Here is a 25,282-nt window from a genome sequence, read left to right on the forward strand (position 1 = left end):
AAAAGGAGTCAGTAAACCTGTATTAAAGCAAACCCAAGCATTTGGTATAGCACAGTGCTACGAGACACTTCTTTGGTCTTTGCAGGTGAAGATTTGAATGCCTGCAGTGACCAGCAGTGATGATGCTGAAATGTATAACAGGAGAAATCTGTAGTCAGACACTGCTGGAGACAGGTGAGTGAGCCACCAAAAGCCTGGTCAAAGCCTTTCAAGTCAGCTTACAGGAAGAGGACAGATATTAATTTTGATTTTTTTTCTTTTTTCTTTTTTTTTCTCAATTATATTTAAGGCCTTAAAAATGCAAAAAAAAAAAAAAAAAAAAGAACCTCCATTTTAACTTTACACTGAAAATAATTAAAGTGTTATTAAAATATGCAAAATTTATAATTTAATTATACAATTACAGAGGCTTATAGTCTAATAGCCCCACTGTATGCTGCATATTAGTGAACAATTGCTTTATTAAAGCTCACAGCAGAATCATTTACTTGATGCTGGAGAATAAGTTAATTACGGATCTCCTGCCTTTGATTAATGGATTTAATAATCATGTTACAGCAGAATTAACTTATAGTTCATGTGCTTACAGCCCTAATGATGAGATTCATGAAAGCAACATGTCAGCAAACAGGACTGGCCCCAGAAAAGGCATTGTTTGGAGACCCCAGGACTGCCTGAGCTGCATCGCTGCCAGTCAGCACTTCTGGAAGGAACCTGCAGATGGCAACCCACCTTTCTCACTTCATCTCTCATTACTCACCCCCAGTTGCCACTTCAAGCTAAACACCTCCACTGAAGCTCAGTTCTGGATACTGGGGGGGGAAAACTTATCCCAGGAGCTCAGTGCAGTGCCAGGTGATGCACACACCTGTTGGGCACAGCCAGCAGCCTGCTCTGACCTGCTACAACAGGCAACAATCTTTTTCTTTAATGTTTCTTTTGGGCTCATTACGCAAGTACAAGGTTCCTTGGATGGAAACACGTTGAGCCAGCCAAGATTTCCTCTCTCTACAGGAACCTCAAGTACAGGTAGTACAACCTAAGAGACAGAGCACTCCAGTTTCCAAACTCAGCTTCAGCTGTTCAAGGAGAGGAACCAGAAAAGGCAGAAGGAACACCTAGAAAGTTTTTGTACTTTGCTGGAATTTGTCACAGGACTCCTGTGTAAAACCAGAACTGCAAGTCTCGCAAAAGCCACATTCAGAAACCTTAACTTGATTAAAACTCAAATGGACGTTAATAAAAACAGAATGAAGGGTTGAATCGTATTTCCTCTAAAGGAGCAGTACCCCAGGAATGACCAGCATCAGGATTTCAAGTTGCATCAGCAGTGTACCTTACCTCTTCCCATGCAAAGCAGAATAACGCAATACAAGTCAGGAGCTTAGCACAACACTGGGGGCCAAGAAGAAGGCAGGAAATGAATAGGAATACAATTTCCTTAACAAATCACTTACAGGAATTCTGCAAGACATGGCCTGAGTCCTGATGGACGACACGGCCTGAGGGTACAGGAAGCACTGGTGCCTGTCTTGCACACCCACCAGTGACATTAATCCACTGCTGCTTGTGTTTTGTTATGGGAGATATTTAGGGTTAAGGTAATTCAAGATTTGTGCTGAAAATCAACACTTTTTTCCACCAAAGCAAGCTTCAGGGATTAGAGACATCTTGAAATACTGCATATTTTATTACTGAAGCAGATGGGACTATGCCTTTAGATGTGCCACTTCAAACCCAGCTATGAATCCTGATCTCTCTCCATCCTCCACCTTTATACTTCTTGCGCTGACCCTGCCGCTCATTCACCCAGTGTGGAAAGTTCTCCTCAGTTTGTCACCACTGCCTTGCTAATGAAAGACACTCAGACAGCTATCTCAGGCCATTTTTCCATGTCATACCACAATGATTTAACCTCCCTTACCCCAATTTGTTCCAGGTGAGCTCGGGAATCAGTGGCCAAATAATGTTCAGGTGCAGATCCTCTGCCAAGTGGCAGCTGTTTAAATGAGACCACAGTCATTCCCAGTTCTTAATTTAAGGGCTGAATACATCAAGAATTTGGATTATGTGAGTCAGGTAAATGCCAAAGATGCTTTCTAGGATATCCGTGCTGGGTTTCCTCCGTGCCAGCTCACATGAGGTACTTTCTTGCAATACACTCTTTTATTGCCCTCAGATCCCAGGTTTCCTGGAAGGCCCCAGACAAAGCTCAGCCTTACCAAGGGCAGGGCTGGCCTGCAGCCCTTCCTGCTTTGGCTCCACTTTTTTTACTTTATATGAGCCTTTGCAAACCCTTGTCCTATAGATACTCATCTCCTACAGCTGTAGACACAGATAATGAAATAGGTAGTGATGAGTAGACCTTATAATGCAAAACTAAATATCCAATTAGAACTTGATGAGGAAGTGTGAAATAAAACACATTAAACAGAATAAGGAGGTGGGACAAAAAATCAATTTCCCATTAAATTTAGTGGTTACTATTTTTTTCTGACTCTCAGTGTTAAAGGCATCAATTACACACATAACTTACTCCTTTACAATCTGATTCAAAGTTCAAAGCAAAAACTTGCACTGCAGAACATGAATTAGCCCAGTGATCACAGGGGAAAAAGTGGTGCCCTGCAGATCTCTCCAGGCTGCCTTCGAGAAGTGTTCCACCGATGTCACTTGGGGGAAATTGCATTCTATGTTGTTTGGGACAAGGAAGTGATTTTGAAGCAGCCTGCTTCTTCACTCAAAGCAAGAGGTGCAGAAGGTATGAAGCTGAACTTGGGAAAAGCCATGGGAATGCTTGGGATGAAAAGCAAATGACCTCAAAAGCTTTGCTTTTGTGGATGTGCCCAGAAGATGCAAAGCTGGGTACAGCAAAATGCATCCTTCACTGAACTCATATAGCAGCTCTGCACCATGAATAATAAAAGAGGAAGAAAAGCTGCTTATGGATGATTTCAGGACAAGTAGGCACAAGCACGACTTCTCTTTTATTCCTCCTTGATAACAGTGTCATGGTTTTATTTTTGTAAACTGTGATGCAGGTAGAGTAATTTTAATCTAACCACAGAGACCCTTCATTTGTCAGCAGTGGTGATCCTTGAGCCGTGGCATTGAGCTGTAACTCCATGATGCTTCATTTCTAGCTCCCACCGCCAGTCAGATGCATTGCTGGTGAGCTGCACGTGGTTTGAACAATGGGCTTTGGGCTACAGACACCAAATCTCATCAGCAGTGCAAGGGAGGGGAGATTTCTGCCAAGGAGGTAGAGAGCATGCCTAAATCCTGAGGTGGAAAAAGAAAAGTGAACAATGACCCTGCAAAGCCTTCTCCCCGAAGTGGCAGATATACATACACAGAAAAAGCAGGGAAAGAAATCAGTTACCCCTTCCATCTCCCTTCATAAGACACAGTGCAACTACATCTTAAGAAGCTGAGGTAGACAAGGGCTATGAAAAGATCAGTGCAGCGTCTAAAACTTCAGCAGTATCTTCTTTGAAGGTGCTGGAGCAGCTTGCCCCTGTTTGTCTGTGTTCTAAACCTTTTGCTTATTGTTCTTAGAGACAAACACATTACTTTGTGCTGCAAAGCACAGACACCCATAAACACTAAAAAGAAGATATATGGAGAGAGAACAGTGGGGGGGTTAATGGTTATAGGCATCTTTCATCTTAAACCCAAGAGTTTAAAGCCTATTGCAGCTGTCTTGGATTGTCTCTTTCTTGTATAGAGCCTGTAAGTAAGATGTAAATTCAGAACCCCTAGCTGTGATCATTAATAGATGACATTTGGTGTTAAACCAAGTCCAGTTCTCTGGAGGACTGGGTGGGATTTTGGGTGCTACTTTGTACCCATGTTTATATTGTTGTGACCATCTTTTTCACCTGATGGAAGGCAGGGGCACTCATGGCAGTCAGTTTTTTCATTTTACACTTACTTAGCCTGTTCCCCTTTCTACAATATCTGCAGTAAAATGTTGTTTCAGTAGAGCACTGCTTTGCAAATTTGGCTCAAGGAGACACTGAGCAAACAGCTTTTCAGAGAGCTTCAACTCAGCTGTCAGAGGGGGCAGTTTGGTCTCTGTGCAAGCAATACTCACATTCCAAACTGCATTAGAGAAAAGCCAGTGGGGTTTTATGCATTTTTATTATCAGTTCCAGACTAGGAATTTGATGCTAATTTTTTTCTTAAAGCCTGTGTTTGCAGCAGAGTTTATATTCTGAAACAAAACCAGGATTGTGATGTTTTTCTCTCACTAGCTTGCTCTTCTTTATCTTTTTTCTTCTTCTTTTTTTTTTTTTTCCCTCCCCTTGGCTTTACTCCAAGGACCTTTTTCTGCTTGTTTGCTGCACTCTCAAGATGAAGCACTGGATGGTTACAGCAGTGCTGGTAGCACTGGTACAGGTTTCTCAGAGTTTCCCTGCCCTGTACCACCGAGGCTGGTGGAGGCTGCTGAGGGAAGGGGATAGTTGTGGGAAATGCGATCTGACGCTTTGCTCCGAGCCTAAAGACTGTCCGGCCGGGACTGTGCTGGATCGCTGTGGCTGCTGCCTGGAATGTGGGAATGCAGAGGGGCAGATCTGCGACCTGGACCAGGGCAATCATTTTTATGGGCAGTGTGGGGATGACCTGGAGTGCAGGTTGGATGCTGATGAAGCCAGGTTCGGGGAAGTCCCTGAACCCCAGTGTGTGTGCAAGTCTCAAGAGAGCATCTGTGGACCTGAAGGGAAAACCTACGAGAACATCTGTCAGTTCAACAAGGCTTATGCTGCAAAGAGAAATATCAGCATGAAGCATAAAGGGCCATGTGAATCAGGTAATGTGTACAGAGGCACTTCCCAACTGGAAAAAGAGCTGATTCTTATTTTCAGATGTCTTACTAGCTGCTCTAGTCTAGCTTTATCATACTAATACTGCATTTTTGTTATAATTATCATTATCCTGTTATAATACTACTTTGTGCTAAGCATGTGGTTCAGCAGCTGGTACCTAATCTTGCATGTTATAAGCCTCTACATTAGACTAGTGGATTAAATCACATGGTGACTAATAAGCCATCAATCTACAGACTGGCTCTTCTCTGAATAATCAGAGTATGATTATTATAATCAGAGTATGATTTTTTTCTACAAAAGTTGTATGTGTAGTTGGAAATCAGTAAACAGGTAGGATAGACTGGAGAAACAGGCAAATGATTATTATTATTGTAAGAGGAGTAACCTAATTTTAAAGTGGTGATAGTAAGGCAGATCTCATACATACACACACACACACATATCTGTATATATATTTGTATGCATGTGTGTATCCACCAGTGAATGTTTATGGTAAGCAGTGAAGCAGGGGCAATAGAGGAAGATAGGGTTTAATTAACAGCTCTGTCCTTTAAAAAAAAAAAAAAAATCCAAAATAATCCAATTTGAGAATCATCGTAAAATCTAGCTAACCCATGAAACAGAAATCCAAATATTAGAACAGAATCAAGCTGATACAATTTCTCTAAAGACACAGTGCATGAGCAGTTCTCTGTGATGATTGCTAGTGGAAGAATTCTTAGGTGGGTTTTCCGTGGAATGCTGACTCCTGTTCATGTGCTGTTCTCATTCTTCATATTATTACAAGTGATTATTCCTGAGCACCTTTCTCCTAAAACACAGGAATATAAAATGAAAATGTGAAGAGGCTTTTATTTTCTGACTGAGAAATTACTGTGTGGGTTTTTTTTTTAAGTTAATGAAATATTTTCTCAAATGAAGTAAGTAGAAGAGGTCTGTGGGTCATAAATGGGTCATAGTTCTGGGAATCTGAAATTGCAACTCTGACAAAGGACCACATGTGGGAGTAACTCAGGGACATTTTACCCACTCCTCTCTTGCAGTCTCAGACTGTATGCTGTGTTTTATATTGAATAAACACTGGATATTGAACACTGAAAAGGAAAAGTGATGAACAGTTAATACCAGGCTTTCCTCTTTCTCTGGTTGGAAGAGAAAGATCCATTAAAGAATCCTTTATTTGGCATCAGGGTACTAAGCTGGGAAACGAGGCTTGTCAGTAAAGACGTGCTCAGCAGCCTGCAGTACAACTGAAAGCCTGTCAGCCTCGGGTGTGCATTCTTGTTTGGGATTAAATAGCACTGTTTCTCGTGGCGTAATCCCTCCAGAAAGATTTCGAGTGGAAGTTCCCCTCTGTTAGCAAGTGCTGGTGTCTTTGCAGCAGGGGCTTAAAGCAACGGTACCTCTAATTAATGTACCAGAACTGGCCACGCACAAGAAACTTGAATTTGGAGGTACTACCACTTTTAATCGCTGCTGTTGTCACCCACCAGCGGGGCACAAAAGGCAGCGGGGAGCCCGGAGAGCAGCGAGCTCTGGGCAGCACCGCCTCCCATCTGCACGGCAAACAAACACCGAGCACCCTGGGGGTTGGGTACCCAGCTATAAATACAACCTTCACCCCAGTCAAAGTGCTTTGTTTTGTTATTTCTCCTTCAAAGCTGTTTTCTCTTGATGCCAAATGGATTAATTGTATACAGCAACCAGTGAATAAATAAATAACAATAAACTCCTTTCATCAGAAGAGTAGAGCCTTTCATCTTTCCTCTGTCACAAGAAAAAAGAAAAGGCCTAGCTCACTAAAGAAACACTGAAATAACCTTTCCTGAAAGCTAGTCTTGATCCTGGTTTGATTAATATTTTACCAAAATTACTAAGTACATTAGTTATATACAAATTCTCCACACTTAAACCATCCCCTTTCACATTCAAACTTTCACATTCTCTTGCTGATAATTTAATGAACTAACCAATCTAGCAGTGATTCTTTTTATATTTAGCTGTGTCACATGAGTCATTTTAAATGTAAATTTTGGAATAAAAACAAATAAACAAGCCACAAAATTTTCTGCTGTTTTCATAAAATCAGACATAGTTTGGAAAAAAATAATAATATACAATATGAGGGAAAAAATTCCTGTGAATTATGTAATTCATTAGTTAGAAGTGCTGTTGAGTTGATTGTGAAAGGTGAAGCAGAAGCAGTATTTTGACTCTTCCTGGCATCTCATTTATGTCTTCTATAATACATGGGGATCATTCATGACTGACTGGGACTGTAAAAGGAAAGGAGCAGCTCCTGCCCATTCAGGTCTGGACACTCAGACACCAGAATGCTTTCTATGGCTATCAACAAAAATTTATCTATTCCAGGAATCAAAGTGACAGGTTGTCATAACAGGAAAGTTCTGTTTCTAATCAGTTATACAAAAAAGAGTACACACAGATATGCATGGGAGAATTTGTCTGAACACAAAATCCGAAACACTCCAACATGAAGTTTATAAAGTTCTGTTAAAATGGTACCTCATGACTCCAATTTTCTTCTGCAAAATACACAAAAGTGGTGTTGTGAGGAATAATTCAAAGAACTCCTGAGAGTCAGTGTAGACATTTGGGGAGTTTTGTACATTTTAAGCTTAACTAGATGTATGATACCGGATGTATCACTAAAAGGAGTGTGGCTGCACTGAGTTTTAAGATTTGAAGGCAAAGAAAATTCTCATCATTCAGTTAATGCTGATTTTAACACAAGGTGTTTTAAATATTAGATTCTGAATGTACAGTTCTTGTGAAAGAACAAGCACTTAAGGGTTTAAGTATCCTAGTTTGAAAAATCTTACTTTTGAAGAGTAGTAAGATTGTTTATTGAGGCATTTGTAAATGGGGAAATTGTTATTTTGCTGCACAATTTGTTTGCAATTAATTTTAATCAGTATGCCTTTCATATTTTCTGCACAGACACCAATCCTGAAAAACTGACAAATGTGTTAGAAAATATTGCTTGAAAACCTGGAACAGGCTGTTACAATTTCAAATGCTGGAGCATAAATGCTGCATCTCTGTACTGATTCAAATATTGCAGGTTTTTACTTATTAATAAAATTTATTAGTAATATAAAATAATAATGTATTATTATATAATAATATATTAGCAATATATTAATTATTTACTAAAGTTTACATTTCCAGGCATCTGGGATCTGTACAAAAATAAAATTGCTAATTAAATACAAACCCAGTGGCCCAGAAAACGCATTCCTTTTTGAGCACTGGTCTGGAAATGGAAAACAGATTTTAGAAGGAAAAACATTTTTTGTTGACAACAAATAGATCAGGGGAAAGAAAACAGGAAATCTTTGATAACAGTAAATACGTTATTTTGCTCTTTGCAGCTAAACATCATCATCTCCTGTTAACACTTAGTATGCTCATGCATGGCCACAGGGGAGGATGTGCTGAAATCGTGTTTGAAGGCATCAAGGGATGGTTTATTTTTCCGATGTCTTCAAGCCCCCGGGCCGGCTCCCTCTCGTGGTTACCGGCAGCTTTTGCTTCGGGAAAAGGGAAAGCACCACTCAGAGGCAACCAATAAACAGTGGAGAGGGACGAGGGTAAGAGGACTATAGGAAACAAGTGAGTGGAAATGTAACAGTTATGATAAATATAACATAAACCCTTACAGCATTAATTGAATTCAATCCCTTTCATTCCTTGTCTCATAACAAGACTAAGGGATGAAATCAATAGCAATTGAGGACAAATGAGGAATGCATTTATGCTGTTATTCTGTAACTTGTGGCAGTGGGTTCCACGGGTGCAGGACAATGTTTTAGCAAGTGCAGGGCAAGACAAAAATGTGACAAGTTCACCACAGCTGTATTTTGGCTTTTAGCTAACCAAAATGGAACAGACATTCAGAAGAACTATCACACAATCAGGTCACTGTGACTGTTTGCTACAGAATTTCTTGTACTTTCCTCTGAAGTGCAGTCAGTACTGGTGGCTCTGCTGGTGGGCCCTGAGTCCAGTCCACGATGACAGCTCATGGGCAAAATTAAACTCTTCATTTCAGCTCAAGTTTCATGATCACCTGCAAGGGGAAGGACAGATGGGTCCCTTGAATAAGCATTTTTAAAAAGCACAGACACGAGGTGTTCTGGGCTTTAAAAAATGCTTGGAATCACATGGCTCTTCCCAACGTGTGAGAGGCAGAGGCAGACTGATCGTACCACATGCATCAGGAATTAACGTGACACGCTTTTGTGTTTGTGTTCTTTTGTGCACTGCCTTCTAAAGCACCACTGTTGGTTCTTTGCAGCTCCTGTCATTTCTATGCCCCCTCAGGATACCCAGAATTACACAGGCAATGATGTCATTTTTGGCTGTGAGGTGTCAGCCTATCCTATGCCGCACCTTGAATGGAAAAAAAAGGGGAATAAAATGTTTCTGCCAGGAGATGACACCCACGTCTCAGTTCAGGTAAAACTTGAGTTTTCCATGGCATCCAGTTTGGGAAGAGGAGCAGGGTGGTTAATCTGTGCATTCCTCCTAGAGAGCACAATACTGTTGCAATAAATAGATTCCCAATAGGGACCCTCTGACTATACAAAGAACGATGATTTCAGTCAGTGCTTTGGCAGTCCCAGCAGAAGGAACAACAGCCAGGGTACCATCTGGCCTGCTTCAGGGAAAGAAATGATGGAAGAGGCTCTTCATGTAGGTCTGACTCTGAAAAAACTCAGCAAACATATAAATGGAACCATTTAGGCTACTGCCTGAAAGGAGGAGCATTCTGGGAAGGGTGGCTTTTCACAGCACCTTTTTTACTCTTGAGGCAAGAATCCCAGTTCTGACAGGTATCTAAAGTTCTCCTTTGCAAGTTGCTGTTTCTGAGAACTGCCATTTGGGTTCTGTTCCCCGAGGCATTCATAAGAAAAGCAAAGAAACTTGCTCGTTTTATGGTGGCCTCGGTGTTTTAATCTGAGGGGAATGAGTAGAATGGCATTAGCATAGGCTTCAAGAAAATCTAGAAATGGGCTGAAAGTTTTAGCTGAAATCAAATAAATCAAAATGTTAACTCTTAAATAGAAATAAAAATAACATTCTGGGCTGGCAAACGATGCCAGCTGTACAGGCAGCCTGCAGGAGGGCTGAAGCCTGTACTAATGCCTTCTCCATGCCTTCTCCTATGGCCAAAATCATGAGCAGAGACTGTGCAGTGAAATGCATGGCAAATTTCTGGATACACAGCCCAAAAGCCGTCAGATCCATGGGGCACAGGACATGGGGCACAACCTGAAAAAAAAGGTAAAGAGGAAAAACATAGAATAAGCTAATTACACTACCAAAAGCAGCAAAGTACTAGAAGTGTAAGTTATTTAGAAATTCTTCCTGAGGCAAAGTGAACACAGGTGGGATTAGTGGACCTAAAGTTGCTGAGAGACAACGGTGCAAGGAGCTACATCCTTGCTGGTCACCTCAGAGGCTAAATTGACCCCTGTTTACCTATCTCATTAATATGTTCAGCATGAGAGCACCTCTGCTAACATCTCTGAATGGGTTTGCATTATTTGTTTGGAAAAGAAAGCTCACTTTAGGAGTCTTTAGTCCAAGCCAGTTGAAAGTGACTGTCATGAAGTGTGAAAGCTCCTGGAATGTCGAGCCAATCCATCAAAACCTGCCTGCTGAGTGGCAGCTTGGTCAGGCCCCAGGCCCTGAAAAACAGAAGATTCTAATGATGCTTAATCCATTCGCAATTATTTTGAGAAATATCATGGTGTCTCCTAGCTACTTAATTTCAAACATTTCCTTCCTTCTCAAAGGCAAGAGGTGGGCCTCAGAAGTACGGTGTGACAGGCTGGCTGCAGATTCAAGGCCTCAAAAAATCAGATGAAGGCATTTACATCTGCCACACCAAAAATAAGTATGGTGCAACATATGCCTCTGCAAGACTGAAAGTCGTTGATGGTAATTTTTTTTTTTTTTTTAATTTGGATGTAAAGAATGTACAAATGCATTCAAACAGGCTGCAAAGGATGGATTTGTCAGAATGCAGATGAAGGACAGGAGAAATCACCCAAAGGTGCCCAAATTTTAACTTTTCTGTGTGCTTTGCTTTTACTTTATCCCCTAATGGGTTGATATTGTAATATTTTGCTGCAAATTCTACCAGCTCCCAGAAAACAGAAAGTTGTGGATTAGAGCCATACAGCTGAAACACATAATATTCCACTATCCTTATCCTACAGAAATCCTTGATGTTAGCAAGACCCAGAACAACAGCTGTTGTTGCTGAGGGAGCCTTTGAACCATGGCAGGTCTGCTTAGCTGTTTATTTTTCAGAAAATTAGGAAGGAAACAGTTTTTGTTCCTTAATGAGAGCGATGAGAGAGACGTAAGAAATAGCTTTGCTGTTGTTTTGCATTGGGCCCAGACCTGCAGAACAGCATCCCCTTCCAGTGCCTAAAGGGGGCTTACAGAAAGGAGGGAGAGGGATTTTTATACAGGCAGGACAGACAGTGGTTGGACAAGGGAGAACAGTTTTAAACTAAAATATGACAGATTTAGACTAGATGTTAGGAATAAATTTTTGGCTGTGAAGGTGGGGAGGCCCTGTCACAGGTTGCCCAGAGAAGCTGTGGCTGCCCCTGGATCCCTGGAAGTGTCCAAGGCCAGCTTGGACGGGGCTTGGAGCAACCTGGGCTGGTGGAAGGTGTCCCTGCCCATGGCAGGGGGTGGAATGAGATGAGCTTTGATGTCCCTCCCAACACAAACTATTCTGGGATTCCATGATTCTATACAGAAATTTGCTCATGCATCATGAGCTTCAGTGGTATGAGCACAAGTCATCAGATAAAACCCCTCTCCTTTTCATAGATAACAAGGATTCAGAAACACTGACCTTGCTGTATGAATCCAAACCTGTACTTTCAACTTTGTTCCTATCTTCAGCTATTTTAATCTGGATTCAATTATGTTTTGCAGACCCGTCTCCTCCATTTGCATTTACTGCTGGCAGTAGAAGTGCAAGCTACAGCATTGAATATGAGGACTATTATGACAATTCTGAAGAAGATGATGAAGAATATGAATCTGGGGACTATGATAATGGAAACGACTCTGAATAATATTTTTATACATCTGTTGTCCAATAATTTTCACACTGTTATATTTACTCGTAATGTCTGTGCTGTAAATGGCTCTTCTGATAACATATGTACATCCACCTTCCTGAAATTCAGCTTTGGATAAAGTGTATCATGCTACTCTCCAGGAATAAGAACAGTTGTAACACTCACATTTAGATTGTTAAATATAATGCTTCAATATGCACCTTTCTACTAAGTATACCAAAGGGATCAAATTTTATGTTAATTTTAAAATTATTTTATAATTTCTTTCACACATTCTAATTTGTCTGGCAAAAATGTCAAGAGTTAAACAAAATTTTTACCTTGTATCAATTTCCTTTTTTTTATAATGTACTAAAAAATATCAAAATATCCAAAGATTGTTCACATGGCAACAAGCATAAGTAAGTATGGAGGTTGCAAACTAGTCTTTAATCTCCTTAGTTCCTGTTTTCTCTTACGTTTCAGCAAGATTTTCCTTCTCATTTGAAATGTTCCATGATTAAACTCATCAAAGGTGAATTATCTGTCTTTTGGGGGATTATTTTGTTTACTTTCAATAGATGCATGAAGCAAAGCCCAGCCTAAAGCAAGGAAGTGCTGTTTTACTGGCAACACTCAGACATACCCAGAAAAGATCCCTGGTGGGTTCAAGCAGCTGAGCACACCTTTGAACTCCTCTTTGTACCAGCTCCTGCGTGTCTTCTCACAGGGAGAGGTTCAGGGGCAATGCTGCTGGATGCATACACGTGCAGAATTTTTAAGAATATAAAGTGCATCACAAATTCCTCCTTTAATGTGCTATTTGCGCCTTTATTGCTATTAGAAAGATTTTTCCTTTCAATTTGAATTACTTTAGGAAATTGGCTATAGACTGTGTTTGCCCTCAGGTATTATTGACCTTTGCCCAGGTAGCAAACAAGCAAAGAATAATTTATTTCATTTCAGACTTCACAGAGTATTGCCAGCTTATGAGAAGAAAGCATGTAATTGTGTCACTGAAAAAGATTAATTAGTTTAAATTAGGAGTATGAAGTGGCTTCATATTTAATTACTGATTTTGCTTTTATGGACTCTTCCTGGTCTTCTTAGTGATATGTTGAGTAACTTCTTTTGCTTATCCACTATATATTGACCATAAAATTATCTGGTAGAAACCACTGATCATTTTTTATGGGACTATTTAATATATTCAAGATCAATTGTGACCAGCATTGCAAATTAATGAATTTGATTACTAAGGTCATCACTAAATGGTGGCAATATATATTGGCATAGCCTAGTGTAGGGCACAGAAAATAATCTTGAAATCATTAGCCACAGAAAGAAATTAGAATTCTACAGGTCCTTTTGCTGTTGTTAATGTAAATTGAAAAACAGAAAGAAAAGAATGTTTGAATGAGAAAATGTGCAGCACAACCAAAACAAATACCAGTCTGTGAGTGCTTGGCCTGATGGACTATGTCTATTTAAGAAAAGCTAACCTTCCCAGAACAAAGGATTTTAAATTAAATATGTTGCATTTCTCTCTAAATGTATTTTTTTAAAATACATTTAACAAATTGTTGTAAATTATAAGTCATTCCTTTCAGTAATAAAACGACATTTTAGGAAAAATCCCAAGGTGATGCAAAAAACCAAGGAACACCAATACACTGAACAATTCCTAGTTCCTTTTTTATGGGAGGAGACAGAAATGGCTGGTTTTCTTTACATGCTTTAATCAAGTCATTTAACATTACATTTTAAAAAGTATGGAGAAGGTTCAGCCCTCCCTAAGCAGCATGGCAAATGAGTGGATCTAACTGTGAACGCATTGCCTGGAGCAACAGATAACCCAAAGAGCAAGTTCAAGAAGCTGGTTTTATTCCACCCAGCAGGAAACCAGCTGAAAACTGTGCATTAGTCCTGCTACTGTATCTTGTGAGGCAGACCTAAACCCTTGTTTGATCGAGCTTCCACTGAACACTGCAAGAACTTTGTTATTTTCCATGGAAGTGAGTCTGAATTTCATGGCACAGCTTCCTCCTGTCACACAAGCACATTTACTGTCACCCACCCCCCCCCAAGAAATTCTATAAAAGTTGCTAAAGAAATTATGCTACTTCATGCAGCTTTGTCCTTTGGGCTAGGACCCTGACATAGGCTGGGGTACTTTCACAATCTAACATTCTTACTTGCTGTGGTAAATCTCAGGAGTTTTGTCAGGTATTACTCTAGGAATCCACTAATTCCACCAGACCAATTTTTCCCCCTTAAAACAATCAGGTTATAGTTGACAATCAGATATAGAAGGGCAATTGTATTTGAGAGATTAAAATGATTCAGTTGATGATTAAATAAGGTGCAGTCACAGGGCTGCACTGTGCAGCTGAGCACAGAGCTGAGTGTCCCTGGCACAAGCTTTGTGCTCTCCACTTCTGTCCGTGCTCAGCTGTTGCCACAAGGAGACCCAGGCTGGGGAGGGAACAGCTTGCTAGCCAGGAAGAAACACTCCAGACAAGCTAGAAATTGGCTCATTCTGCTCTTGAACTATTTATTTAACTTACTCGCCTCATTTATTCAGTCTCCAATAATTAGTTAAGGTATTTTTACAAAAGTGTATGGTTCAGTGACTCAACTGTGATAGTTCATGTACAAAGAAATTACTCTTCCACTCCCCCTATTAAATTGTCATAACCTTGCTGCCAGAGATGAATCCAGAAAATTCATGTTTTCATTCCAGGTCTAAAGCAATTTCCATTTCCAGGGACATTCTGCTACAGGAGGCCTCTTCTTTGGGGCTACCAAGCTTCACATGGGAATATTTGCAACGCAGGTCAAGCATCAGGGAAACATATTGACCTTCTTGTGCGCTGATTTACATGACATGTTTTCCCCACTAACCCTGAATTATTCCTTTAACTCTAGAAAGAGAATGTCTTGGATCACAGTCAGTCTTAGCAGTACTTGAGAAGTAAAATGTCTGGGGTAATTTAACCACGTTTGCTGTCACAGACTCTACCTATTATTTAACTACTAGTGGTTAGCAAAAATGGGGTTCGTCTAATTCAACTGTAAAATGAGACAACTCTATTCTCTAAATTTAATTTCTTTGATCCTTTATAGGCACCTATAGAAGAGGTTTCCCCCTTTCTGGGATCACAGTGCCATCTGTCCCTTCAGATGCAGATTTAACTGCCTGAGCACCGTCTATTTGCCCTGCTGGATTGAAACAGCACTCCCCGTTTTTCCACTCTCAGGACCCTTCCTGCACTTTCCACAGCAGAATCCAACTCCCGGCTGCTGCCCTGGTCCAAAACCCGCCTCAGCAGCACGGTCATTGGTTTGCATCTTTTCAGTATAGCCAGAGCAGCACCGTGATGGCTTGGCCCATGTACTGACTATTTATATTTAAATATAAGAAATTAATGCCACATTGAATTAATCCCATGCAGCTTGTGAACTGCTGTTGTAAAACGGGAATGCCCTTACAATCTCTCACAGTCTGAGAGTAAACTCTGTGGAAACTGTGCGTAAATCCGCACCGTGCAAAGCCAAACGCAGGCGTGCGGTGACTACCGAAACCCACGGCCCCGCTCGGCCACCGGGACCCCGCGGGACCCCCGAACCGCGGCACGGCCGCGACACCCGCACGGACCGAACGGAACTCCCGTGGGAGGCGGCCCCGGCCCGGCCCCCGCCCCGCACACCCGGCCCCGCTCCCCGCCCCGCACACCCGGCCCCGATCCCCGCCCCGCTCCCCGCCCCGCACACCCGGCCGGCCCCGCCGCTGCTCCTGCCCCGCCGGTCCCCCCCGCTCCCGTGGCTCGGGAAGATGGCGCTGCGCGTCCAGGTCGGTGCGCCCGGCGGGGCCGGCGGGACCTCGCCCGGTCTTCGGAGCGCGCCGGGCTGTGCGGGGCCGGGGCCGGGGCCGGGGCCGCCGAGGGGCTGCCCTGGGGGGCGGGCGGAGGCTGCTGAGGGGGGCGGTGGAGCCCTCAGGCGGTGCGGGGGGCTGCGGCTCTCTGGCCGTGGGATGCGGAGCGCCGGGAGCGATTGGTGCCCGGGGCCGCCCTGCCCGCGGAGCCGCGGCCGTCCCGGCTGGGCTGTGGGCGGGCGGGGGCAGCGGGACACCCGTGCGGGGCCGGCACGGGCGGGTCGGTGATGCCATCGCTCCCCGGGAGCCGCTCTGGGGTGCGGCGGCTCCGCCGCAGCAGCCGCCCCTGCTCCCCGGTGCCGGCGCGCTCCGAAAGCGGTGTTGGGCTCCTGCGCCGCATCCTCGCCGACATCCAGAGGCAGCCGCGCTCCGGGACGAACATCGGCCACTGAAACTGCCCTCAAGAAAGGGAGGAAGGAAAGGGAAGGCGGGAGACACTTACTGCGGTGTCAGGCGTGTGCCCGGCATCACTGCACTGGTGGCAGCAGGCTCTGGCACTGTTAGAGAGGCCATTTCAGGCGTTTATTTAAATACTTGGGTACCAGGCACGGCACAGAAAAGGACCACTAAAATATCCTTTTGTTTTGTTTTGGTTTTTAATTTTCTTTTTTAAACTGTGGCTGTTCTGTTATGCGCATCACGTTGCTCTTGCATAGACCTGGTGGAACTCTTTCTTCCTAGAGTGTTTTCAGTCAGCAAGTGCTGCTTACAAACAAAACGTCCAGGAGAATTTGTTAGCGTCAGCAAAAGTCCGATTAGGAGCCTACCTGGTTTCCTGCCGGTTTGCTTGGCTCCTGGGCTGCCTGGGGCTCTGGCCCCCAGCATTTCTGGCCTTTGGTTCTTTCAGAGGAGAGTTGCCAGGGACTTCAGGGAGCTGGAGAGGTGGGACTAGAAGTACCCAGAGAACTTTATTCAGCATATTCATGAGTGTTACAGTAAGGTGACAAAATCTAACTTTTTTATTAGGATGTGAAGCTGTTTCTTGGAAAAAGTTCCAGTTCTTTGTGATCAAAAATACCACTTCTTATTCAGGTTTATTTCTACTCCCATCTCACTTAAAGCAGCCCGCATCTGATAGCTTGATTGTCTCCAATGATGGTTGTTTTCTCAAGGAATCACCTTTCAGCTGTAGATCAGGCTTTGAGAAAGTGAGGTATCTGAAGGCATCAGTCTCACGTCATGTCTCATATTAAAGAAGGTATTGTGACAGTCTCGTGTTTCCTTAGAGAAAATACCTATGTAATCTAGAGAGAGCTCGTTTTTGACTTCTCATTGTTTTCTCTGATTATTTTTTTCTGAATAAAGTTCAATAATACCTCTGTTGCTCAGCTGGGTTGCCATCACACACAAGATGGTTGTATTTGCTGATTTCAAGTTGTATTTTTTGGAGGTTTGCTATTAGAATCAAGGAAAAGCAGCACATTTCTTCAGTATTATGCCTAAAATGTAACCCAGAGAACATCTAACAAGCAGTCTGAGAATCCTGAGCACTTTCTGGCCATGCCTCCAGCCTGTCAATAAGAAGCTTTTTCATAACATCCTCCCAAGAACAAATACATCCAAATAAAGTATCTCAAAGGTCTGCACATCATCAGTCTCAATATCCAATAAACCAGCTCTTCTTTGAATGTCATTGTCTCATTTTTGTTCAGGCCTTACTTTTTTTATCTGTCCTTCATAGTTCTAACTTGTCAACAAGAAGGGATCCTTACCCTCGATTTCTACATTTTGGTGTAACCTTGACATATTAACACTGTGCATTAAAGCGCTTATGTTCCTGAAATCCGCTGTCAATTCTTTGTGTATAAATGATTTTGTTTAGCAAGCTTATAAATGATTTGCTGTTTTAATGTCAGTTATCATACAATGATTTCGACCTTGCTGATTGGGCTGAAAGTGCAGTTTTATTCTGTACTTTCTCAAACTTGTTGCCAAATTTGTCCTGACTTGAAAGTCAAATTTCTAATCAAATATAAGAGGGTTTTTTGCTGGCTCTGACATGATCATTTGGTTTATGCTTCTTAGTTTGTATTGGGCTTGTTCCATCATGGAACGATGCATTGTAGTTATGTCTGAAGACTCATCTTTGCTAGATGTCCTTATTCACAAGTTTTACCCCAGTTATGTGAGGCTTATGTTGTATTTTCCCTAATGTATATGCTTGCATTTTATGAGCTTTAACTGGTATGGATCTTATTTCATTTAAAATTGCATTACTGGCATTGTTGCCTTATTTTTCCTTTACTCTCTCTCAGTGTAGGAGAGGGAAAAACAAAAGCAAAAGAGGTCTCTGTTGAGCTCAGCCTTTGAGGTACTCGATCTGTTCCCTCCAGGAGCAAATGAATGTACTGTTTCTTAAAACTTCCCCAAAGGAACAAGTACACGGCTACTTTTTGACTGAAAATCAGAGACTCCTAAAATACCATCATTACTGAAACACAGAAGGTGCAGATCAAATCCAGAGACTCCTGTGCACAACAAAAATGGGGGAAAGACCATGATCTTTTTTTGATGTCTCAAAACCAAATGTATTTTGGTTGCCAGAAGACACTGTCTTGGAATTTTAAAAGACGTCTGAGCTACAGTTATCTGTGAGGTGGATTGTGCTGCAATCCAGTCTTTTATTTAAAGTGCAAAACGTATGTTTGGAAGGGCTGGTGAGCAGGATTTTGACTCAAACTTCTAAATGAAACTGGTGGAATACTGTGTGTTCTCTTTTCTTTTTAGGCCACACTCAAATCATGAAGCACTTGCCAGGTACCTTCTAATGACGTGGCCACTTTAGGAGAGTTACACGGGCTTTGGGGACCTGATGGATGCTAAAACTTCTGTTTGTGTAATGGTTCCTAAACATACTCAAAGGGTTCACCTCTCTTGTGAGACAGTGACTCATAGATACAAATCATATTCCTCACACAGGAGGGAGAGGTTTCATACACACACACCTCTACCAAAGAGAACTTTTTCAGCTCCTAAGCAGAGAGGAGTTTTAGCTCTTCTCCTGCTACTACAGCTTCTAAATTGCCCCATTTTTCGGTGATATTTGCATCAACAGATGCATACAAAGCTAATTTTTTCTGGATGTGGTAATTTGATGAGTTTTAGTGGGTTTAAAATTAAATTTGCCAGAAGTTTTCCAAGTGGCATAGCTCAAACTTGACAATTTTCCAGCGTTTCATCTCTCTTTGGGCATCCCATCTGAAGGCTCAGAACAACAGATGGATTGAACCATAGTAAAAAATACTTTGGTAGCTGAGAGAAGAAATGGCAGTTTGATTTCCAGCTTGTCACAGAAAACCTCCTATTTTTTTTTTTTGTAATTTAATTGTGAAACAAGTGGAAAGCTGAGCACAGGTAACAGTTCACGTTTCTGCTATAGTATCTAAAATTATAAACAAAGGAATCTTAATGTGACTGAAAAGTCTTTGTGGAAGTTTCAGTCGTGTTGTTCCCTCAAGAGAGTCTGGCAGAAGTTGAAGTGCTCTGTAACCACCTGTCTGCAGGAACTGATCCAGCCCAGCAAACACAAGCTGAGAAGGTCCTGCCAGGGTTTATCAATAGCCCTGAATGTCTCAACCAGTGGCAGCTGCTGTGGGAACAAGGAGTGGTAAATGGGAGGTGTGTTGTCCATAGAGGTAATTCTGCTCGTAGAAGCTCACGTAGATTTCTCAGTCATGGGCCACTACTAGGGCAGGACAATAAGGCCAAATGACAATAAAAGGCAAAATGCTTTTCTCTTTTTTTACCTGAATGATTCTAGAATTTTTTTTCATTTGGAGCTGGTCTTTGTGGAAGTGACTACACCCTGCACCAGAGAGGTCAGGCACAAAAGGGGAAAGGATCTCAGCTTTCAGTACTTTCAGAAGGGTTGTAATCAGAGGTTGTGTCATCTGTAGAGCAGTGTTGGGACACAGTGTGGTATAATCTGCTGGTTCTCATTTTGTTCTGGTTTCTAGCTATGAAACAGGTATCATTTCATCAAAAGGGATGGAACTTACAGGTCTCAGCTTTTTTATCACTGTTTTGTAATTTATGTTTAGTTACAATGAAACAAAGGTAGCACTAAAATACACCTTTTATAAAGTTTTGGTACACTTTAAAAAAAATGATTTATTTATTATTTATCATTTATCATGCCTGCCTGAGCTTGTCAGCACTTGTCCCCACTGCCTGTTGAACAAAGAATTGACATTTGTGAGTAATGTTTGTTGTTAAAATGATTATATATGAGTTGGAGCTGAAACTCCATGTAAGCACGGTAACCATTGAGTGGATAGTCTGGTTGTTCCTTCAATTGTACTCTCCATTCACCAAGCCTGGTTTTCATAAGGTGTTTGTTTTGTTTTGTTTTGTTTTGTTTTCATTGTGTGAGAGTGAACATAAAGGTGATTGTGAGATCTTCCATCATTTCTCTGCAGTTAACTCACAAATAACATTTCGTATTTTCAAAATTAAATGTTTGCTCAGATTACTTAATATTTAAAAAAAAAAACACTCATTTTTTCAAAGTAGACTTTGTATTTATCCCATAAGATGCTAAAGAGATTCAGCTCATGTTTATAAAGGATAAAAGTTGCAGATATTTCTGATACACCTGCTAATCCCTCACGTCACGTTGCTCATGTTCAGCTTTTAATATTTGTAAAAGTCGTGCCAGGGCAGCCTACACAGTTTTCCTTAGTTTTTAGAATCTATGTTAAAGCCATTGCTATATCCAAAAAGAATGAGCAAGTATGTGTTAGGTCTTTAATAGTGGAAAGACCTTGCCTGAGAAACTTATGATTCAGTTTGGGCTTTTAGAAAATCTGCACTGTTGTGTCGCATCTGTGGACAGCAGTACCCTGAAACAGGGCTGAGAACCTGCTGCTTCTGATAAAAGTTTTTAGTGTTCTTTTAGGTAAAAATTCACTTTAATAAACTTGAATTTTATACATTTCAACAGCTTTTGAAACAGCTTAACTCCCTTTTGGTTAGAGCAGAGTTCCCACAACTGCAGTGTGCGTTTCCCATTCCATGGGATGTTCTAGATTGAACTGAGAACATTCAGTAAGGACACTTGTCTGTGAAAACTTGTATTTTGAGTTGGCTGTGAGAGCTGTTGTTATGTATTGAAATAATCAGTGCCCAGTGTATGGGACTGTAATGAATAATTAGTGTTTTACCTGCCAGTGTTGTCTGAATTAAAAAACTGTTGTCATGTGTCCTAGAATAATGATCATGTACGTAATGTACTTTGTGTTACTAAATGTTCAGCTGGATTTAATGATTTAACAGAGCTTACAGATATTGTACTAACTATAAGAATTCTTTTTTTTTTTTTTAATCCATGTCCTAAGTTTCTATTAGAATTATTTGGCTCATTTTCTTTACAGAAGACTTGCATTGCTGATTTTAAAATGCTTTGTTACAGGAAATTACATTCTGAGCTATGTAGCTCTTCAACCCAAATGGCTCCTTTTATCATCCAATCTCTTATTCAAATCATTGCTGAAGTTACAAAATTAGGATGGTTTGAAGATCAGCCTGTCTTCAGAGACATGTAAAAAAAATTTTGCAGGTAGGAAACAATTTTTTTACTTCTGCCATTTATTTTTTTTTGTTTGGACTCTTCATTTATGTCACTTGGTTTGATGCTTGGATGGCAGAAGTGTAAAGAGCATTGCTTAAAGCAGAAGATCGCCCTGCAGTGAAGAACCAGGGTGGGGTTGGCGCCTTTGGGGAGTTTGATGCCTCATGGTATTTGTGGTGCTGTGGTGTCTTTTTCTTAGTTTTCTTTTTCTAAAGCATTCTTTTGTAGGGTGGTTGTAAAATAGCAGCCCCTGTTGTCAGGCCATTCTGTTTAATGCCTTCATTTTTTTCAGCTGCTGTGGAGATGCATTTCTGATCCATGTCTGTGTGAACATTAAGCCCAGAACTTCTGCTGACAAAAGTAAATGGGAAAATTTAAGCTATTTGGCAATTTTCCTTCCAGGATCACCCATTATCCACGTATTTGGTGGTGATCCTGGCAATTCAGCAAGAAAACACAAAGTTAACAGTTTTTGTTTCTTGCTAATGAGTTTCTCCTTTGCTTTTCAGTCTTACTTTGTTTATAATACTGTTTGAGCTAATGTACTTTTTGAGTTACTTTGGGAATGCCTAATAAAAGATAACTTGCAATAATCTGTTTATTAAAAACAAACTCAAGTATACTTCTCTACCATTTTGCAGTTATTTTTATGAATATACTGTAATTGGAATTTGCATTTATTATTAAAATGATTGCAGTGTGACTCTTCAGTGTGCAGCTCATTAAAAACAGAGATTTAAATACAAAATTTAGCTTCTTAGGAGATTTCTTTAGTTAAATGAAGAATTTCTCTAGAAAAGAAAATTAAGCCATAGATCCAGTGAATTAAGTTTTATACAAAAAATGAAGAGATAATCCCTAAACAATATTAGATATGTTAATAATTAGCCTATGGTAGTTTCAAATACATATGCATTAGCATTCTGGATTGAGGTTCATCCAGTGTGAATCTGAGTGTGATTTAATATTGAAAAAGGGATTAGCAATTCTTTTCCTGGCTCCTCTGTAATTCATCACACAGCTTTTCACGTGTGTGAGAAAGGGGAGGTTGCATTTTCTATTTTTACCTGTTTGCATGATCTGTGGACTATTTTAAGAATTGGAAAGTTGTGTCCCAATTACAGTGTGGGATGTTCAATCTCAATGAAGGCAGATAGATAGAGCAGATGTTACTTTTGCCTGAGAGCTCCCCTAAATTGTCTCCTCTGATTTGCTTTGGTGCAAGTGATGATGCAAAGCAGATGACAGTGAAAAGTCAGGCCCCTTGGTCAGTAGTCAGACGTTTCATTAGTTGACTGTCAGGTGATCTTCAGAGTTGTACAAATGAGTGTAACTGTGACAAAGAGCAGGAACATTTTGACAAGGATGACGTGACATCTTGGACAGCAGGAGCTGAGGCTGCGAACTGCAGCTGTGAAAGTCCCCTGACTCAATGGCAAGGCCTCGTTGCAGTTGATTTTAGTAGTAGTTAACGAAGTAGACTTAATTTTTCTATCAATCCTTTGTGGTAGCTCAGGGAAGACAGATTTTACTAAATAATTGCACAATTCTGCATTGTATCTAAATTTTGAAACATTCCAAGGATCTTAAATCCTGATGATCAGATTATACCCTCAGATGGAGATCCTGAACATTTCCTGCCTCGCTTTTTAGACACAAGTTCTCAGAGATGAAATGTATCAGTCACTTCCAACCAATGCATTGCATACTACACCGTAGAGGGAAGAGAATTAATTTTCTGTCAGGTAGCATTGCAAAACTTTGTTTTTTCTGAGAGTGCTCTGTGATCTTTTTTACCCATATGTGGCTTAATTTTATCTAAAGGTTTAAATTTCATGCAGCTTGCCTTACAAGTGCTAGAATACTGAACTTGTAGTGGTGAAATTCTAGATTGCAGTTACTTGGAGTCTCTTTTCAGATGGGGTTTTGTTATCAGACAATTCTTAGAATTTATGATGAGGGTTTTTTTTCAGAGATAATTAGGAAGTTTGAAGGTCTAGTTCCATTAACGCTGATGAAATTTGGTGTGAGAGCCTTCTAAATGGCTTGGGATATCTCAGCCTAACAATTCCTCTTGATTCTAGAAATGTTGAAAAATACTAAGTGCAATCTTATTTTAATACTGCTGGAAAATGGTACCTACAAGTGCTGACATTTGAGCAATCCTGTCTTTTTTTCCCTGTAGGGCACTGTGGACCACAATACAACAGGAGTAATGCTCCTCTCAGAACTGAGTCAGGAAATGAGTCTAGAACCCAAAGCATGGGTTTGTTTTTTTTCCTTCTGCAAGTGACGCTGGTAAAGCCATGGATGTTTCAGTCCTTCATAAAGATGGTTTGAGAAATATTTCTTAGACATCAAGGGAATAAAACACCTTCCTCACCCCACTAAAATACATAGAGGCACAAGAAATTCTTAGTACAGGGATTCTACAACTACCAGATACATGTTTCCCTCATCACAGTCACCAGAACTAGTAAAGCAAAGTCAACTTTTTCAGTTGTATTTCTGCTAATGATTTTCTTTGCTCACATCTTAACCTGAGGAAGTGCCTCAAACCTGTCCATCCAGAGAGAGGAGCAAACTTGAAGGGGAAAAAAGGAGGTGTGTCAGGAGATGTGTCATGAGACCAGCAGTTAGTGCTGGACCATCATTTTAATTTCTAGCGTCAAATAATTAACCTACCAGCTATCCTCTTCATCTAGTTTGACCAAGGAAGGGAGCATTGTTTATTCTGTCCTTACTTTTCTCAGGTTGATTATTCAAGTCCTTCAGTGAAACATTGTTAAATAGCTGCCTCATTCTGGGACACCTCCCTGAAGGACATACTGATGCTTGTGTGCTCTCTTTTGAAGGAGGTGAGGCTTTTTATAACTGAACCTAAATTGTTAACATCGTTGTTATCCCTTAATATTTTCTGGCTTGATGAATTCTGTGCTTGAATGGATTACATGACACCCAATTAAGCCCAAGTGACCAAAAAAGATTCAAAGACAAAAATTCCCATCTTCTTCCTTCCATGTGTCTCTTGCTGTCTCTCAGTCTCTCTGTGCTGTCTCTCTGTTTTTATATCTTTCCATAAAGGTGCAACTATCTTAATTCTGGGCTTGTCTTCTTTCTATGTTTTGCTGGGTCCTACTGTCTCAGTATTTGCTAAAAGAATTAATTCCTTGAACTAGAAGCAACCAAAAAGAAAGACAAATTCCTGGGGTAAGGCAGCGCAGTCAAATCAGGCCAAGATGTTATTCTCCTTCACCAGTTCCCTCATCCTCTCTAAAACATTTTGGGGTAACTGAAGCCTCTCAGGAGCCTGGACAGGAGGTGGTGAAGAGCAGCATGCTGTCAGCTGTGTCTCTGAGCTGAGATCAGAGCTGGAATGATTCTGTGCTGATCCAAACCTTCCATGGCAGTGCAAGTGGCACCATGAGGTACCATTCTACTTCTCTTAAGTCCACGGATCTCTGCTCTTGAGAGCAACTTATTTTTTGAATGTTACATGATTTCTATTCTTTGAATTACTCGGGAGTGCTTGTTTATTCTGTTTTTTTTTCTGAAAATCAAATTAATTAGGTATTGAAATTTGGACACAGGTGTTTAGGCTAGAATTTAAACACAGGAGCCATCACAGTGGGTCAGTAGATAAAGGCAGTGATTTCTTTTTGGTCCAAGGTGGAATTCTGAAGGTTGAGATACGTGATTGTGGTACTGCTGTGAAAAATGAGATCAACTGTGTTAGCTTAAACTTCTTTCACAGCATGTTTTTGGTGTAAGTAGCATGTTTTACCCCACATTTGCCGTGAGTTTAAGGGACACGTGGTCAGCTACCAGCGCT

At 41.0% G+C, this 25,282-nt stretch overlaps 2 protein-coding genes across 2 annotated transcripts in view; both read left to right on the forward strand.

Annotated features, from left to right (window-relative positions):
* The first annotated feature begins 4,004 nt into the window (after window positions 1–4,004).
* Window positions 4,005–12,673, forward strand: LOC114068200 (kazal-type serine protease inhibitor domain-containing protein 1-like). The gene is made up of 4 exons (XM_027904117.1): window positions 4,005–4,813; window positions 9,154–9,314; window positions 10,658–10,802; window positions 11,820–12,673. The coding sequence occupies exons 1-4, from the start codon at window positions 4,357–4,359 to the stop codon at window positions 11,960–11,962; spliced, it is 906 nt and encodes a 301-aa protein (XP_027759918.1). The 5' UTR covers window positions 4,005–4,356; the 3' UTR covers window positions 11,963–12,673.
* Window positions 12,674–17,060: 4,387 nt separating this feature from the next.
* LOC114068196 (ran-binding protein 17-like) overlaps window positions 17,061–25,282 on the forward strand; it is a 116,761-nt gene continuing 108,539 nt past the window's right edge. Inside the window, 8 exon segments of the mRNA XM_027904114.1 lie at window positions 17,061–17,079; window positions 18,609–18,638; window positions 20,028–20,075; window positions 21,292–21,327; window positions 21,330–21,416; window positions 21,419–21,438; window positions 23,636–23,716; window positions 24,204–24,308. Of these exon segments, the coding sequence (XP_027759915.1) occupies window positions 17,061–17,079; window positions 18,609–18,638; window positions 20,028–20,075; window positions 21,292–21,327; window positions 21,330–21,416; window positions 21,419–21,438; window positions 23,636–23,716; window positions 24,204–24,308 (426 nt within the window).

The sequence above is a fragment of the Empidonax traillii genome, unplaced genomic scaffold, assembly GCF_003031625.1.
Source record: "Empidonax traillii isolate 1590-97213 ecotype Southwest subspecies unplaced genomic scaffold, ASM303162v1 scaffold1014:size492293, whole genome shotgun sequence".
NCBI classification, from domain to species: Eukaryota; Metazoa; Chordata; class Aves; order Passeriformes; family Tyrannidae; genus Empidonax; species Empidonax traillii.

Coding starts and splice junctions, on each gene's coding strand:
- LOC114068200 (XM_027904117.1), top strand. CDS start 4,357: ATGAAGCACTGGATGGTTACAGCAGTGCTGGTAGCACTGGTACAGGTT. Junction 9,315..10,657: donor ACACCCACGTCTCAGTTCAG/GTAAAACTTGAG, acceptor TCCTTCTCAAAG/GCAAGAGGTGGGCCTCAGAA. Junction 10,803..11,819: donor AAGACTGAAAGTCGTTGATG/GTAATTTTTTTT, acceptor TATGTTTTGCAG/ACCCGTCTCCTCCATTTGCA.